The sequence below is a fragment of the Sceloporus undulatus genome, chromosome 6, assembly GCF_019175285.1.
Source record: "Sceloporus undulatus isolate JIND9_A2432 ecotype Alabama chromosome 6, SceUnd_v1.1, whole genome shotgun sequence".
Lineage (NCBI taxonomy): Eukaryota > Metazoa > Chordata > Lepidosauria > Squamata > Phrynosomatidae > Sceloporus > Sceloporus undulatus.
Genome location: NC_056527.1, coordinates 117,535,452 through 117,550,811, shown reverse-complemented (window position 1 = coordinate 117,550,811; position 15,360 = coordinate 117,535,452). Strand labels below are relative to the sequence as shown.

The 15,360-nt window shown below is 49.2% G+C and overlaps 1 protein-coding gene across 1 annotated transcript; it reads right to left on the bottom strand.

Annotated features, from left to right (window-relative positions):
* Positions 1-3,464: 3,464 nt before the first annotated feature.
* LOC121933122 (GABA type A receptor-associated protein) lies at positions 3,465-11,483 on the bottom strand. The gene is made up of 4 exons (XM_042472436.1): positions 11,279-11,483; positions 6,505-6,583; positions 5,946-6,064; positions 3,465-4,077 (listed from the first exon to the last, which is right to left on the bottom strand). The coding sequence occupies exons 1-4, from the start codon at positions 11,366-11,368 to the stop codon at positions 4,009-4,011; spliced, it is 357 nt and encodes a 118-aa protein (XP_042328370.1). The 5' UTR covers positions 11,369-11,483; the 3' UTR covers positions 3,465-4,008.
* Between the last annotated feature and the right edge of the window lie 3,877 nt (positions 11,484-15,360).

Sequence of the window (15,360 nt, the reverse complement as noted above, 5' to 3'; positions counted from 1 at the left end):
CGACGCAATAAATAAATAAATAAATGATTAATTGATTTTCTTCTTACGCTTTCTTGCTATCCAATCTCGTATCCGTACACTGTACCAGGGAATACTATGGCTTGGACTATCCTTACAGTGCTGACATCTTTCCTCTTTAGGATCTTGCCAGTTCTCTCATATTAAAAAGATTGTATGTACAGCGCTGGTGAAATTTACAGCGCTTCATAAATAAAGGTTAATAATATAATAATAATAATAGCTGTCCTTTCCATTCCTAACCTTCCAATTTCTTGACGCAGCCTATGTTCTGATCAACCTTTGATCCAGATATGGGAAACCTCCATCAATTTGCTCCCGTCTGGGTGGAATTTACGAATCTTTGTGGTCATTCCTTTTGGCAGAACGGCAGCCCCCCCCCCGCCCCCCAATAATATTACAAAGAATGAGAAGCAGAAGAGCTCGGGATGGAGCTCCTCTTTCCCATTGATCTCAGGTATCCCTTTGAACACTGGGCAAGTCACACTCTCTCAGCCTCAAGAGGAGGGCCATGGGCAAAAAAACAACAACCCTATGAAGAAATCATCATCATCATCACCATGCTTTTCTTGCCAAAAAACCCTTCTCTGTTTCGACTTGGAGGCACACGGCAAAAAAGAACAGCAGGTGTTTTTTTTTGGGGGGGGGGTTGGTTTTGGATTATTTTAAACCTTTGTAGTTTTAAATGTCGTATGTTTAAACATTTTAGAACTTTTAATTAGGCTGTTTTAAGTGTCTTTGAAAATGTTGTTTTAATGCATTTTATATTGTGAGCCGCCTTGGGTCCTTTTTTGGGAGAAAGGCGGGAATAAAATAAACGAATAAATAAATGATAAAGTCAGCTAATGCCAATCCGCTCCAGAGCCTCCAACGGGATGACTTTCACCCATCAACGCTCCTTTTGGGAAGCATGTGCTCCAAGCCCCCTTTCCCCTACTTTCTTCTTCTGAGGAAAAAACTACCGCTCCCAGCGCTCTTTGCGGCGGCCGGGACCACACTTCCCATCATGCCACATCCTCCCTGTCGCCGGGAGGGAGGCGGGGGGAGGGGGAGGGGAGGAGAAAAAGAGAGAGGTGCTAAAGCGCATGCGCGGCGGGGAGTTTGTCGGAGTTGTAGTGCGCGGCATGACCCGCCCGGGCGCCTCGCGAGTATTTATACCCCGCTTTTCAGCCCTAAAGGCTCTCAGAGCGGCTTAGGGATAGTTATTCAGACGGTTCCCTGCCCTCAGGCTTACAATCTAAAAAGACATTGGAGCTGTGATGCTGGAGGAGAGCGCTGAGGATCCAAAAGGACAAACCAATGGCTCCTGGAGCAGAACAAGCCAGAAACCTTCCTGGTTGAAGCCAAGACGGCCAAAGTGAGGCAGTCGTACTTTGGACACATCATGAGAAGGAAGGACTCATTGGAAAAGACCATAATGCTGGGAAAGGTGGAGGGAAGGAGGGAGAGAGGAAGGCTGCAGGCCAGATGGAGGATGGACTCCATGAAGGAGGTCATGGGGATGAATCTGCAAGGCCTGAGCAGTGGAGGACAGGGGCAGGTCTTGGAAAGACCCTCATCCACAGTCTGGCCATGAGTCGAGGTCAAGTCAAAGGCAGCTAACAACAGTAACTGATTCTGTGCATGGCCAGTGACTCTGGGGAAAGGCTCTTTACCTTTTCCAACAAGAGCCCTCCTGGACTGAAGCAATTTTAAATGGTTTTCATCCTGTGCATCTTACGGGGCCCCAGGGTCTTGCTTTAATAAGGAAGCAAAAGCGTATTGATCTCAAAGAGAGCCTAAGAGACAACACAAAATCCCTGGCAGCTTTGGATGTCAAGCTTTGCTGCTCGGGGGCTTCTTGCCTGGGTCCTAAACTCTGGTGCTTGGAGAGGGTTTCGATTCTGACTTCTCCCTCCATTCTCTGCAAAGTTTTGGCAAAGGAGGGGCTCTCCTGGCTCCAAGTAATGAAGACATTAAGATCAAAATGGGAGGCAAAAACATTGTGAGACTGCCAAGAGAGAACGCCTGGCTGTGCGCTGGCCCTAAAAGGGCGCTTTATGGTCAAGTCAAATGTAAACCAAATTACGATCCAAATGACACTTCCTTCCAACTCCGTCCTCAAATATGGAAGGAATATGAGAAGCTGTTGTTTTAAGTGAGTGGCAACATGGTGATTCCCAAAAGTGCTGTGATTCCCAAACTTTGGCCTGCCAGATATTTTGGACTTCAGCTCCCAGAATTCCTTACTGGCCAACATGGCTGGAGCTTCTAGGAACTGATGTCCAGAACACCTGAAGGGCCACAGTTTGAGGATCACTGGACTGTAGTGGTCTGAGCGCAGGATTAGGACAGTGGAGACCAGGGTTCAAATCCCGGCGCGGTCATGGAACCCACCGGGTGACCTTGGGCAAGCCACACTCTCTCAGCCCTCCTTCTGATCAATTATATTGCCAAGAAAACCACACAGGGTCACCAAAAGTCGAAAACACCTTGAAGGTGTACAAGATGCCTGAGCAATGCTTACAGAGCCACAGGTTAACTGTTTTCCTACCACAGTGCAAGCTGGGCTAGGAAGAAATACTTCACTAGCTATACTCTCTCTGCCTAAACATCCCAGAGACTGAGTGAGGAATTACTTGAAACCACTGCAATGCCTCAAGATCGCTTCCAACTTCCTTTTTGAAACCTCCTGCCCCCCACCCAGCATTTGCCAGGCCCCTCCAGACCCTCTTGGCTTCTGAGGTTCATGCATGCCTCCAACTGAGCCTAAAAGCTCCTTTCATTCAGCAACATATTCCTTTCCAAAACATCCCTGTTGTGTGTGTGTGTGTGTTGGGGGGACGGGGACGGAGAAGGAGGGTTTAAAAGACTATTCCTTTTGTTCTGCTAAAAAGGAACTGGCCACCCCAACTTCTCAACAGCTAGAATCAACTGCCACGTTTGCAGCTCATTCATACACACAAAGGATCCTATCACACTATAAAATTACAGTGCTAGATTCGACATTAAGTGCCACGGCAACACTGTATGAAATCCTGGGATTTGCCATTTATTTGCGGGGGCAAATGTTTTGGACTCTCAGCGAACGCTCCTAGTAGTGCTGCACCCAACTACAAATCCTGGCATTCCCTAGGATGCAGCCATGCCAGTTGAAGCGGAACCACAGTGCAGCACCTGTGTAACGTGAAAGGGCCTCTGGGCAGAAAGCGGTCCTAGAGATGAGGCTACAAAACCTCCACGCCTGCCTCCTGCTGTGAGGACCTAAGTAGCCAGTCGTAGGACTTCCAAACCTTGTCAATGTCCTTACCTCTTCCTTCCAAGGGCTTTTCACTGCAAACATCTGGAAGTTATCAGTCTGAAGGTTTCAACCAGCCCCTGAAGCTAACTCCTTCTCCCATTTGTGCCCCAAAATAAAAATTAAGAATAAAAATAAACAAATCCATAAAATTACTGGGAGGCCCACGTTTCTTCTTATATACTTTTAATTAGCATTCCCCGTCCCCATTGGTTACAGAAACTGCCAGGCAGAACGCAACCCTGACAGAAACAAAAATCAGGGTGTGGTAGTAAAGTGGCAAGTTCAAAACAGGGGAGGAAATGTTGAAAAACTGAAACCTCCCCGTCCCTTTGAAAGGAAAGAAAAAGGAGGAAAGGGAGAAGTTGGGGCTGAGAGAGGGAGGAAAAGCAGGTATGTGCGAAGGAGTTACAAAGAACGGAGGAGGAAGAAGAAGAAGAAGAAAGAGGTATTTTGCTTTCAGCCATGTAACCACCTCAAAAACAAAATCAGCCCAATGAGAGCGCGGGGGGGGGGGGGGACAGGTGAAAGAAGTGAGGTTATGAGGAAAGGAGGTTAAAAGGGCGGGGGGGGAGGAAAAGAAAGAAAGACTAGACCCCCCCCCTTCCTGGGCCAAAGGCTCTTTAACATAAAATCAACAACAACCAACAACAAAAAGTGCAGGGTCCCTTCAGGGGCAGGCGCCCCCTGGTGGCGGCAGGTGGAGGCGCGCCTCACAGGCCGCCATAGACGCTCTCGTCGCTGTAGGCAATGTACAGGAAGAAGTCCTCCTCGTGATGTTCCTGGAATTGGGGGGAAGAGGAGAGGAGAAAAAAGGGGGGCTGTCAATTTGGGGAAACCCGGGGGAGGCAGAGAAAAGACTCAGACAGGGGAGGGGGCACAGCTGGAAATGGGGGGAACACATGCTCCATGTGTGGGACATGCCACAGAGGCTTGGACTTCGGCTGCGTCTGCACTGCAGAAACAATCCACTTCTACTGCCATGGCCCTATGAGACTGAATTCTGGGAACTGCCTTTTTGTGAGACATTTAACATTCTCTATCACAGAGCTCTGGCTGCCACCACAAACTACAGTGGTCCCTCCACCTTCATGGGGAGGGGGTGGGTTAGGGGTGCAGGACCCCCATGGAAGTGAAAAATCCACAAATAAAAAAAAACACACAATTTTGTTACACCTCTCTAGGAATCTCTCAGTCCTCCAGCGCAACTCTGTGGCCAAAGTCCAACAGAAGTTGACCACTCATTGCACTGGAAGACCTACAAGCACCCAGAGAAGTGTTTTCTCTAGGAGTCACCAGGTCCTCCAGTGGGACTCTATGGTCAACTTCTAGCAGAGTTGTGCTTCAGGACCTAAAAATTCTTAGAGAGAACATATTAATCAAATCTGCAAACACTCAAGCCTTCGAAAGCCGAAGTCGCAAAAGTGGAGGGCCAACTGCACAATTCCCACAATTCCATAACATTGTGCTATGGCAGTGAAGTGGAGTCAACCTGGATTATTTCTGCAGGCTGGATGCAGCCTTCGTTGGACCTCCAAAGGATCCCAGAAAGGTTCTCTCTCTCTCGAACCCAGAACTCGGGAAGGCTGCTGAGGCCTGTCAGGGAAAAGTTACTTTTGGGAGGAATTCATTTCCCAGAATCCTGCTGCCTTCTCTTGCCACCTGCTCTCGAAAAAGGAATCTCTCACTAACCCAGCTCCAGGTAGAGCCTTTGCTGCGTCAAAAGAGGTTGAAAGGTTACTAGCAGAAGAGGGGAAGCGGAACTCCCATAGCTTCAGAAAAAATGTTTCTCCCCAACCCTACATCTCTGACTGTTTGCTGTCAGTCAGAGAACTTGGCAAAGTTACTTTTTTGGAGTACGGCTCCAAGACTCCCCCTCACACTTCTGCATCTGCATGCTCTCCCACCAAACCAGATCTGAGGAGAGACACTACTGGCAGTTAGAGGAGAATGTGGAAAAGTTGTGTTTGTTTTGGTGTGCAATTTCATGTTTCTCCAGGTGGAATTCTAGCAGCTGTACTACAAAAAAGTAACTTTTCCCATCTCTGGATAAGAAAGTATGCCTGGATAAATGGTTTCACCCAGCCTAACCCCACAGGCAACTAGGTCTTTCCACCCACCATACATGGTCCCTGCCCCATAGTACGGACCCTGATTTTAGAGCAGTGGTTCCCAAACTTTGGTCCTCTAGGTGTTTTGAACTTCAACTCCCAGAAGTTCCAGCCAGACTGGCCAACAGAGCTGAAGTCCAACACATCCAGAGGAACAAAGCTGAGGAGTCACTGTTTTAAAGGGTTCAAACCCACTCCCAGTTTCACCAAGGGAGGGTTGCAGAAGCACTGCTGCTTTCCTTGCCTCTTCTGGACACATTCAGTGGCTCTGTTTTTCTTCCTGGATCTTAACTATCTGCTTCCAGACCAGGAGAAAGGAGGGACATAACATAAATAAATAATTTCCCAGCTTTATCAGATTCTCCTGAGTCCTTTACAAAAACAACATCTTTGGTTGCTCCTCTGTTATTAATGGATAATTGTTAACACTTTTTCACTACTATTTTAAGAACTACTCTCAGCTGCCTCAAATGCCCTTCCTGAAGGAAAAGGTGAGATGATCCTTCCTATAATATGCTGGCGGTCCCACACACACTCACCTGATAGAGCTGCCCCATGGTAGCACTGGTCGGGGGGATGACATTGTTCACAAAAAAGAAGAGCGCATCCTCAGCTCGAAGGTGGATCCTTTTCCGGATCAGGAAATAGAACTGTCCAACTGCGAGGGGAGAAGGGGACAAAGATTGTCAGTCAACAGAGCAAAAAGACGTTGGGGGTTCTTAAACCAGATATTGGCATCCTCTTCCAAAGGAACTGGCAAACTTTATGGGGGGGACAGAAATGCACATGTATATTTTGGACTACAAGTCCCAGAATCCCTCCAGCCAGCTTGGCTGGCTGGGGGAATTCTGGGACTTGTAGTCTAAAACGTAACTGTTTCCAAACTGTGTTCTTGTGAAAGTCACCAATCCTCTGAACAAGAAGCTGGAGCATTTAAGAGTCAGGTGGACAGACTTCCTCCCAATAATCCCCCCAGATTTTGGACACAGGTTTGGCCTTCCTTATGAAAGGATGACTAAGATGACCCTTTCCACCACCCAGCTGCCCCAAACTTTGGGCTCATTCTCTCCCTTGCCCCTCAGCCGAACACATACATACCTGTGAGGTCTGAGGGGACAAGGTATTTCTTCTTGTCCAGATCTCCTATCCGAGCCTTGGGTGCTTTCTCCACAATCACCTGTTGAGTTTCACAGAGAGAGAGGCTGTGTCAGTGAAGGGCAAGGAGGAAGGGTTCGAGCGACAACAGGGAGAGGAGCAAAACACTTCCTAATTATAGGAAAGGTTGAGCAACAGAACAAGCTGTTCAAGAAAGGCCAGGCATCAGCTTTCCAGGAGAGCCTTTCACCGGTGACAGTTGAAAGCGGGAAGTCTTGCTGCAACAGGCTTGAGATCATTTTGACTCACAAGAGGCCTTTTGGAGGCAGGGAGCCCTGGGGCTGGGCCCCTGAAGGCCTCTCCAAAGCAGAGCGCAGCCTGGAGATGCATGAAGTCATAAACAGAGACATTCTCCTCCCTGCAGGAAACTGTAACCAAGGGCTCCTAGGTCAAATGAACCCAACGCCACTTTTTTAAAACATGGGTGCATGGAGTAGAGCAGTTCCTACTCTCAAGATCACCTTAAGCAACAGGCTGAAGATGTCCTAGGCTCAGTTTACCACAGGGCTGGGAAGCATGTGACCCTTCAGATGTTGTTCAACTGCAAATCCTAGCATCCCTCACCAACGACTATGCTAGTGGGCTGTTGGGTGCTGGCATGCAACAACATATGAAGGGCCGCAAGGTTCCCATCCCTTGTTGTTGTTGTGTGCCTTCAAGTCATTTCTGACTTATAGTGACCCTATCACAGCATTTTCTTAGCAAGATTTGTTCAGAGATGGTTTGCCATTGTCTTCCCCTGAGGCTGAGAGCGTGTGATTTGCCCATGGTCACTCAATGGGTTTTGTGGCTGAGCTGGGAATCAAACACTGGTCTTCAGTCATCGTCCAAAATTCAAAACACCAGACTAGGCTGCAGACCAAGAGTGGGAAGGCAGAGAGGGGAGTATGACGCCTCTTCCAATCACTCTCCAGTGAGGCCAAGGTTTGGGGGAATTATGACAGCTACCAGAGCCACCAGCCCCAATACATCTCACAAACATCCCACTAGAAAAGAATTTATTCTACGCAGGGCTATCACTCTTGTGCCTCTTCCAGCATTCCCCAGTGGGGCAGCAAATGTCACTTGTTGAACCCCTTAACTATTTAAAGGAAGGAACTTCTGTTCCGGATCGTGCCCCTCTTCCCCAGACAAGCCTTTTTGTTGGCCAAGGAGACTTTGCGTAACACGGCAGAGGAAGCTTGGGAAGGAAGCCAGCGACTCAGGGGCCTGTATGCAACATCAAGGTTACTCCAATCTCGCTCCAAACACAGTTCAGATTATTCACCTTTAGCCCAGCTTCAACATTAAGCAAGAGAGGCCTCCAGCATCCAGTTGTTTCAGTATAAATGAAAAGGGGAAACAAAACAAGACAGGGAAGGGGACCCTATCTGAGAAAGGCTGGATGGAATAAAGGCAGAGTGTCCACAACAGTCAAGGATTTGTGACTGTGTTCTTTTTAATAGCAGTAGTAATAGTAGTACGTAGTAGAAAAAGAGTCAGACCTCCTTATCCACAGATCCTTTATCCATGGATTCAATCATCCATGGCTTGAAAATATTAAAAACAAACAAATCTTGGTTTTGCTATTTTATATTAGGGACACCATTTGAGTAGGTCATTGTATTTAAAGGACTTGAGCATCCATGGATTTTGGTTTCCGCAGAGGCTCCTGGAACCAAAACCCAGTGGATAACAAGGTCCCACCAGATCCCTTGCAACAAGGGACATCCATGTTGAGCATATAGCAAATCCAGTAACATCCAAGCAAAGATACCCAATAATGGTATCATTGTTTGGATGTTATTGGATCTGCAAGAAGGGAGTAATACTAAGCTATTTTATAGGATTGCTATCAAAGAATAGACCAGGGTAAAACAGGCCTTGGCTGCTCAAAAGCTAATCTTCTTCTGATGTATGTGTATCCAGAGAGCAACAAGAGGAAAAGAGAGAACTGGATCAGCAAAAAAGATACAGCCAGAGCAATAATACCAACTAGGATACAACCAGGGTTCCCCAAGAAGAAGGAAAAAGAACTGACCAGTAGAAGAATGGGGCCCCACAGCTACCCTCTTATGCTCCCTGCTATACAAGCATCACTTTTGTAGCCTTGAGACATTCCCTTTCTCTACACAACCCACAGACCAAAACACGAGCAGCACTTCTCGGAAAACACAGATGCAAGGGAGGGGGAAAGTTTCACTTTCACGTATGGAAATCTGTCATGCGTGTTTAAAAGAAACCCAAACAGGGGCAGGACCTGTGACTACATGAGCCACAAGGCTGCTTCTCACCCCTTTCACCCAGGATACAGAGAGGAGGAGAGTTTGAGGAAGGAAGAAGGAAGAGATAAATGGCTAAGGAGAACAACAAGCCTGACAATGCCACTCTTGTGCCACCTCTTAATTCCTTCAGTGTTTTGCCCTGTTTCCCAGATCCTCCTGCCCTGAGCCCAAGAAGATGAAACTTATCCAGCTGGGTATTTCAATCTTGCCCACTGGCTTTGGTCTCTTTCTCCCTCTCTACCAATTAAATGGAAGTTCCTTGGGGCAGGGCACTGACCCCCTGTACTTCGTATAAAGGAGTGCCCTAATGGTGCCAGCAATAAATGCGGAGAAAAGGCCTATGTCTTGACTAAAGGAGGGTCCCCTGTCACCTGCTCAGAGTCTCTGACATATGTGGCCCTCCAGGCTCTGGGTTGCAAATCCCATCAGCACTGTGGTGAACAGCGATGAATTCTAGGAGTTGCTGTTGAACAAGATCAAGATGCCAAGAGACAAAACAAGTAAACAGAAGACACAAGGACACAGAGTTCCTGTTTGATAACACAAATCTGTCCCCCAACCCTGGAAAGATGCAGAAATGCAAATGCAAAAGGCCCTTGATATTGGCTAAGGTTTGGTTCCAGGATGCCCCCTCCCTGGATACCAACATTCATGGATGCTCAGATCTCATTATATACTATGGCTGAGCAAAATGGTGTCCTTTATAGAAAATGACAAAATGAAGGTTTGCTTTCTGGACTTCCTTTAGAGGCGTTTTCACACCACGGATGCATACTAACATTGGTTGGTCTGTTGTTGTTCCCCTCCTTGATCCATGGGGAGAGGTGGGTAAGAAATAAATATTGTCATCATTAACAACAACAACAACAGATATATCAGGAGAGAGAAAACATTCAAGGGGTGGCTGTGCTGGAGACTGTCTTTGACAGCGGGGCGGGATATAAATAGTTTTATTGTTGTTATTATTTAGCACATTCAAACAAAAACCCATCAAATAGGGATACATTCATCGGACAAACAAAATGCACAACGTTGTCGTTGCATGCTTTTCGAAGCTTCAGAAAGCTTGCAACATGTATATAGTAAGTGCATTTATTTCAGTCGGCCAATCAAGGTATCACTCTTTGGTGGGTTTTTGTCTGAGTATCAGAAGCCTTCAAGATCTTCCGGTTCCCAGCATGCCCAACTAACCCTGCAAGGGGCTGCTGGGAAATGTCTGGAGGGCTGCAACAACGTTCATCTATCTATCTATCTATCTATCTATCTATCTATCTATCTCCTGCTGGCTAGGATATCCCTTCATATCTCTGGCTAAACAACACAGGAGTGAAGAGAAGGCCTATTCTGTGGAAGTCCCAGCCATAAGCACATATGTAAATACAGAGTCTATGTGTTGAGACTGGTGTCCATAATGTTGCATTGGCAGGGCATTCTCTCTCAGGATAAACCAGGCTCAGACCCGTGGCAGGGATTTCTTGGGCAAGCGTGGCACCCACTAGACCCCACAGCCAGCCTTCCATTTAGGACCCTCTCGCTGCCGGAGAGACTTAGTGGTTTAAGTGTTGGACAACGAATCTCCCCTCGGCCCTGAAACCCACTGGTCACACTCTCTCAGCCTCCTCAGCGGAAAGCAAGAGCAAAGACCCTCTGAAGGGCTCTCAAGAGCAAGAATGCTTCACGTATTGGACTAGGACTCCGGCAACCTGGGTTCGAATCCTCCCTCTCCAATGGAAAACTAAATGACTGGATGACCTGGAGTAAGTCTGGCTCTCTCAGCCTCCTCAGGAGAAAGCAATGGCAAACCTCCTGGGAAGAAGAAGCCTTGCCAAGAAAACCCTATTACAGCTTTGCCTTATGGTCACCCTCAGTTAGAAATGACTTCAAGGCACAACAGCAACGCCGACTCCGGAGACCTGGGTTCGAATCTTGGCTCGGCCGAAGTCCCACTCTCTCAGCCTCCTGCTCCTGCTCCTCCTTCGGGGGAAGGCGGCCGTGGCAAACCTCCCCAGAAGCTCCAACGGTTTGCATTCGGACAGTTGGTTTTAATCTTCGACGTTGTTGTTGAAAACTGTCTCGCTGTGAGCCGCCTTGAGTCCCTCCACTGGGAGAGAGGCGGGATAGAAGGAAGTAAGACAAGAGTAACAATAAGGTTCTGCCCTGCCAAGTACTCCAACTCCCATCAGCCCCTTCTTCTCCCCTCCAGGAGATGATGGGAGCTGCAGTCCAAGCCACGTCAGAAGCGGAAGGAAGGGCGAGGGAAGCAGGCGGCGCTGGAGCCAACTGCAACCCCCTTCAGCCCCTTCTCTCGCCCGGCCGGGGATGATGGGAGCGGCAGTGGAGCAACGCTTGGGAAGATGAAGGGTGGTTTCAATGGCGCTAAAAGGAGGAGGGAGGGAGGGAAGGGCGCCCCTTTGGCCTCCCTTCTTCCCCGAGGAAGGGGCTGCTTTTCTCACCGGGACTCGATCCGGGTACTTCTTGCGGATCTTCTCCCCCTCGGAGCGGCGCTTCTCGAAGGGGTGCTCCTCCTTGTAGACGAACTTCATGGCGGCGGCGATGTCAAGGCTGAGCCAAATTAAAGGAGGAGGAGGAGAAGAGAGAGAGAGAGAAGAGGAGGAGGAGGCGGCGGCGGCCGCTTCACAACAGACGCACCGCGCATGCGCAGAGCCTCGCCTTCTTCTCCCGCAGACTCCGCGGAGGGATACTCCGACGGAGGGACTCGTTTCGGCTGCGCACGCGGCGTAAGGCGTCGCTACGGAAACGGAGCAGGCTCCCTCCCCCGAGGCGGCGCGACGGCTACGCAACAAGTGTAAGCGGCGTCCGAGAATAGGAAAAGCCGTTAGCGGCCTGTCAAACCCTTGTTTTCGCTTTTAAGGGATGGTAGGGATTTGTGAACACGTTTTCGACACATAGTTTGGTGTGGATGCGAAAGGCCGGCTGCGTGGACGGCGTTAAGCGTCGAATGAAGGCGCCGCTCGACGCTTAACGTCAAGGCCGCGTTTGCGCAACCTGCGTAGCAAGTGAACGCCATAATGCTTAGCATTACGTCGGCAGCGAATTCACGAAACGGCCCTGCGCAGCTTGCGTGGCAGAGTGACACCAAAACAAAGTAGTTCGCGAGCCCTTTTTTTTTGTAACTCCTTTCTTTGGAGGAAAGAGCGAGCCCCGCGAGGAAAAAGGAAACGAGGGGCGTTTTTTAACTCCGCGCGAGACAAGGCCAGAAACCGGAAAGAAAGAGGGAGAACTACGAGCGAAGAAAACAGGAACCAACGCTGGCGGAAGGATCAGGGCAACAACAAGCGGAGGAGGAGGCGAAGCGTCTCGTCATGTGGCTGACGTCAGCGGAGAGGCATTGTCACGTGCGCCGTCCTCCGCCAGGGGAGGCGGGGCTGATCACGTGACGAGGAAAAGGTGGGCGGGGCGAAGAATTGTGACGGAAGCCTCAAAAGGGCTGGACTGCAGCTCCCATCATCCTGCTGGGCAATTATGGGAGCTGTAGTCCAAAAATCAGCATCCTTATGGGAAGCAACTTGCCCAGGACTCTCTCAGGGGCCAGACTGCAGCTCCCATCATCCTGGCAGGCAGTCATGGGAGCTGTAGTCCAAAAGCCAGCATTCATTTGAGACGCGACATGCTCAGGACTCTTAGAGGCTAGACTGCACCTTCCATCATCCTGGTGCAGAATCATGGCAGTTGTAGTCCAAAGTAACGTTCTCTGGAGGGGCGAGAGGGCACCTCCTATAACCCCACTACACAGTTATACTGCAGCTCCCATCATCCTAGTCAGCAATCATGACAGTTGTAGTCCAAAAGCCAGCACCCTCCTGGGAGGCAACATGCTCAGGACACTCTTAGGGGCCAGATTGCACTTCTTATCAGCCTAGTGGGCCATCATGGCAGCCAGAGTCTAAAGCAAGCACCCTTCTGGGAGCAATGTGCTCAGGACGCCGCTTCTCTTGCCAAAGGGGCTGGACTGCAGCTCCCATCATCCTGGTGGGCAATCAAGACAGTTAACAGTTTAAAAGCCCTTTCTGGGACTCAGCATGCCCAGGACTCTGAAGTGCTGCTTGCCAAAAGGGCTAGACTGCAACTCCCATTGTTGTGGAGAGCAATCATGGCAGTTACAGTCCAAAAGCCCTTCCTGGGATGCAACACACTCAGGACACTTTGAAGGGCTGCTTTCCCAAAGGAGCTAGATTGCAGCTCCCATCATCCTGGTGGGCAATCATGGCTGCTGTAGTCCAAAAGCCAGCACCCTCCTGGGATGCAACGCGCTTGGGATGGGAAGTTACGATGACAACAGCAAACCATAAATCCCACCCTTCCTTTGTCAGCTGAGAAGGGAACCCCCCCCACTTAATGTGGCTGGACTGCAACACCCAGCATTCTGCACCACTGACTCATGGGAGTTGCAGCCTAACAGCATGATTCCCATCAAGGGCACATGAAGTGGTGTCCAATCTCAAGAGAATTGTTTAGAGGGAACGCAAGAGGAAACTCAGAGAGCCATTGTGGCATCATGGTTTGAGCGTTGGGACTACAACTCTGAAGAGCAGGGTTCAAATCCTGGCTCAGCCATGTAAACTCACTTGGGGACCTTGGGCAAGTCACAGCCTCTCAGCGTCAGAGGATGGCCATGGCAACAATGGCAAAGCCCTGAAGAAACTTGCCAAGAAACGCTGTGACAGGGTTGCCATTAATCGAAAACGACTTGGAAGACACACAACAAGAGGAAAGACTCAAGGTAAGGGTAAGAAACAGGACCTTTACCTTTATGGAGACAAAAAAAAAAAAAAGGGCAGGAAATCCACTCTGGGTTTTAGCCTGAACTGCAAAGAAACTGAGGTGCTGAATCCTAGCCCCCGCCCATACTATCAGCACCATGGATAGCTCTTCCAAAGTTCAGAGTGAAACCTGGAGCAGATTGACTGTCTGACTGAAATGCCTGCAACATTGCAGGGAAGAAAACAGAGACATTAAAAACCAGGGCAATTAAAAAATGTCATAGGAGGCATCATTTGGCAATTCCTATTTGCAGCGCAGTCAAGAGACAGACAGGAGTGGGGATTTCCTGCAGAGGCATACTGCAACTCCCATCTGTCTGTGGTCACAAACGGTTCCCACTACATCTCACCTTTTCTCTCCAGGCTTTCATTATTGGCAGCTGCTCAGGTCTTTGAAGCAGTTGTGACCCTCTTACAGCTCTGCCCCCCAGACCCTTCTAAGGGCACTGCTGGAAGAGGATCAGACAGTCTAGAGGGGTCACTCCAAGGCCTGAGTCAGCCCAAGACTTAGCAGGACAACAGTTGGAGAACAATATTTGCCACTTGGTTTCAGGCCAGGCATTGTCTTCCAACAATGGTGCCATTAGGGGGTGCAGGGGCTGTGGACCACATTGGTTGACACCCAGAAGAGGTGACACCTGGTTGTACCCTTCTCCACCTTCCCGACTGCTCTGTCCTGGGATTCCTCTCCAAGAAAAAGCCTGGGATGGAGGAAGAGAAGAGCATGCACACTCTTGCTGGTGGCTCTGTCCTGGGCTTTTTACCTGGAGGAGGAGATCAAGATGGAGCAGCCTGCAAGGATGCACTCACTCCTCCAGCCATGGGCTTTCTTTCTGGAGAGCAACTACAAGATGGAGGAAGAGTGCGCCCATGCCCTTGCAGGCTTCTCGGGTCCCAGAGGACGAGGGACACTTCCAGTTGATACCTGGCATGGGGACACCACTGTCTTCAAACATTTGTGGAGGAAAAGCCCCCTTGGTACCTCCATTCACTCAGGAAAGGCAGAGCCTCTGGGTTTAATATTTACGCTCATATAACAACTGATGCAGGCCAATCTTCGTGGATCCAAGCCCACCGCAGCCCAAGACTCCACAAGAGGAGGTTTAGAAGTGGAAACTACTCCAGTCCCAATACAGAAGAATCTATCGTCCACCCACATTGCTCCCCTAATGGTTCCCAAACTTCAGACCTCCAGATGTTTTAAACTTCAGCTCCCAGAATGTCTGGCTGTTGGCCAAGCCAGCTAGGGCTTGTAGCTGTTGGAAGTCTAAAATACCCAGAGGACCAAAGTTTGGGAAATGCTGCTAGGCCCAGCTAGCTGCAGTTATAAATACCAGCTCCGCCCTGCAGCTTTGGGATAGGGAACAAGGGACATTGAGGTACAAACCAGAATCAGGAAGAAGGGCGGAGAAGGAGGAGAACTTATAACCATTTTCTCACCCAGGCTTGGCCGGCCAACACAAGAGCATCAGTTTAAGCCACCCCATTGACAGTAAGAACTCCAGAGGGTCTATTTAGGTGTAATTTTTTTCCACCTCAGTTCAAGGCTATAATATCTCATCATTCCAGTCCTCCCCATTCCAAAAGTCAAAGGGAAACAAAAACCAAGGACAGGCTGGAAAACAATGGGCAGGGGAGATCTCCCTTGACACAGATCGGCTGGGAGGAAATAACAAAAAACGAATTCCGCAAAGTAAGTGGGATGGAAGGAAGGAATTGTAAAATGCGTGGGGGAACAAAAACCAAAGGCCAGT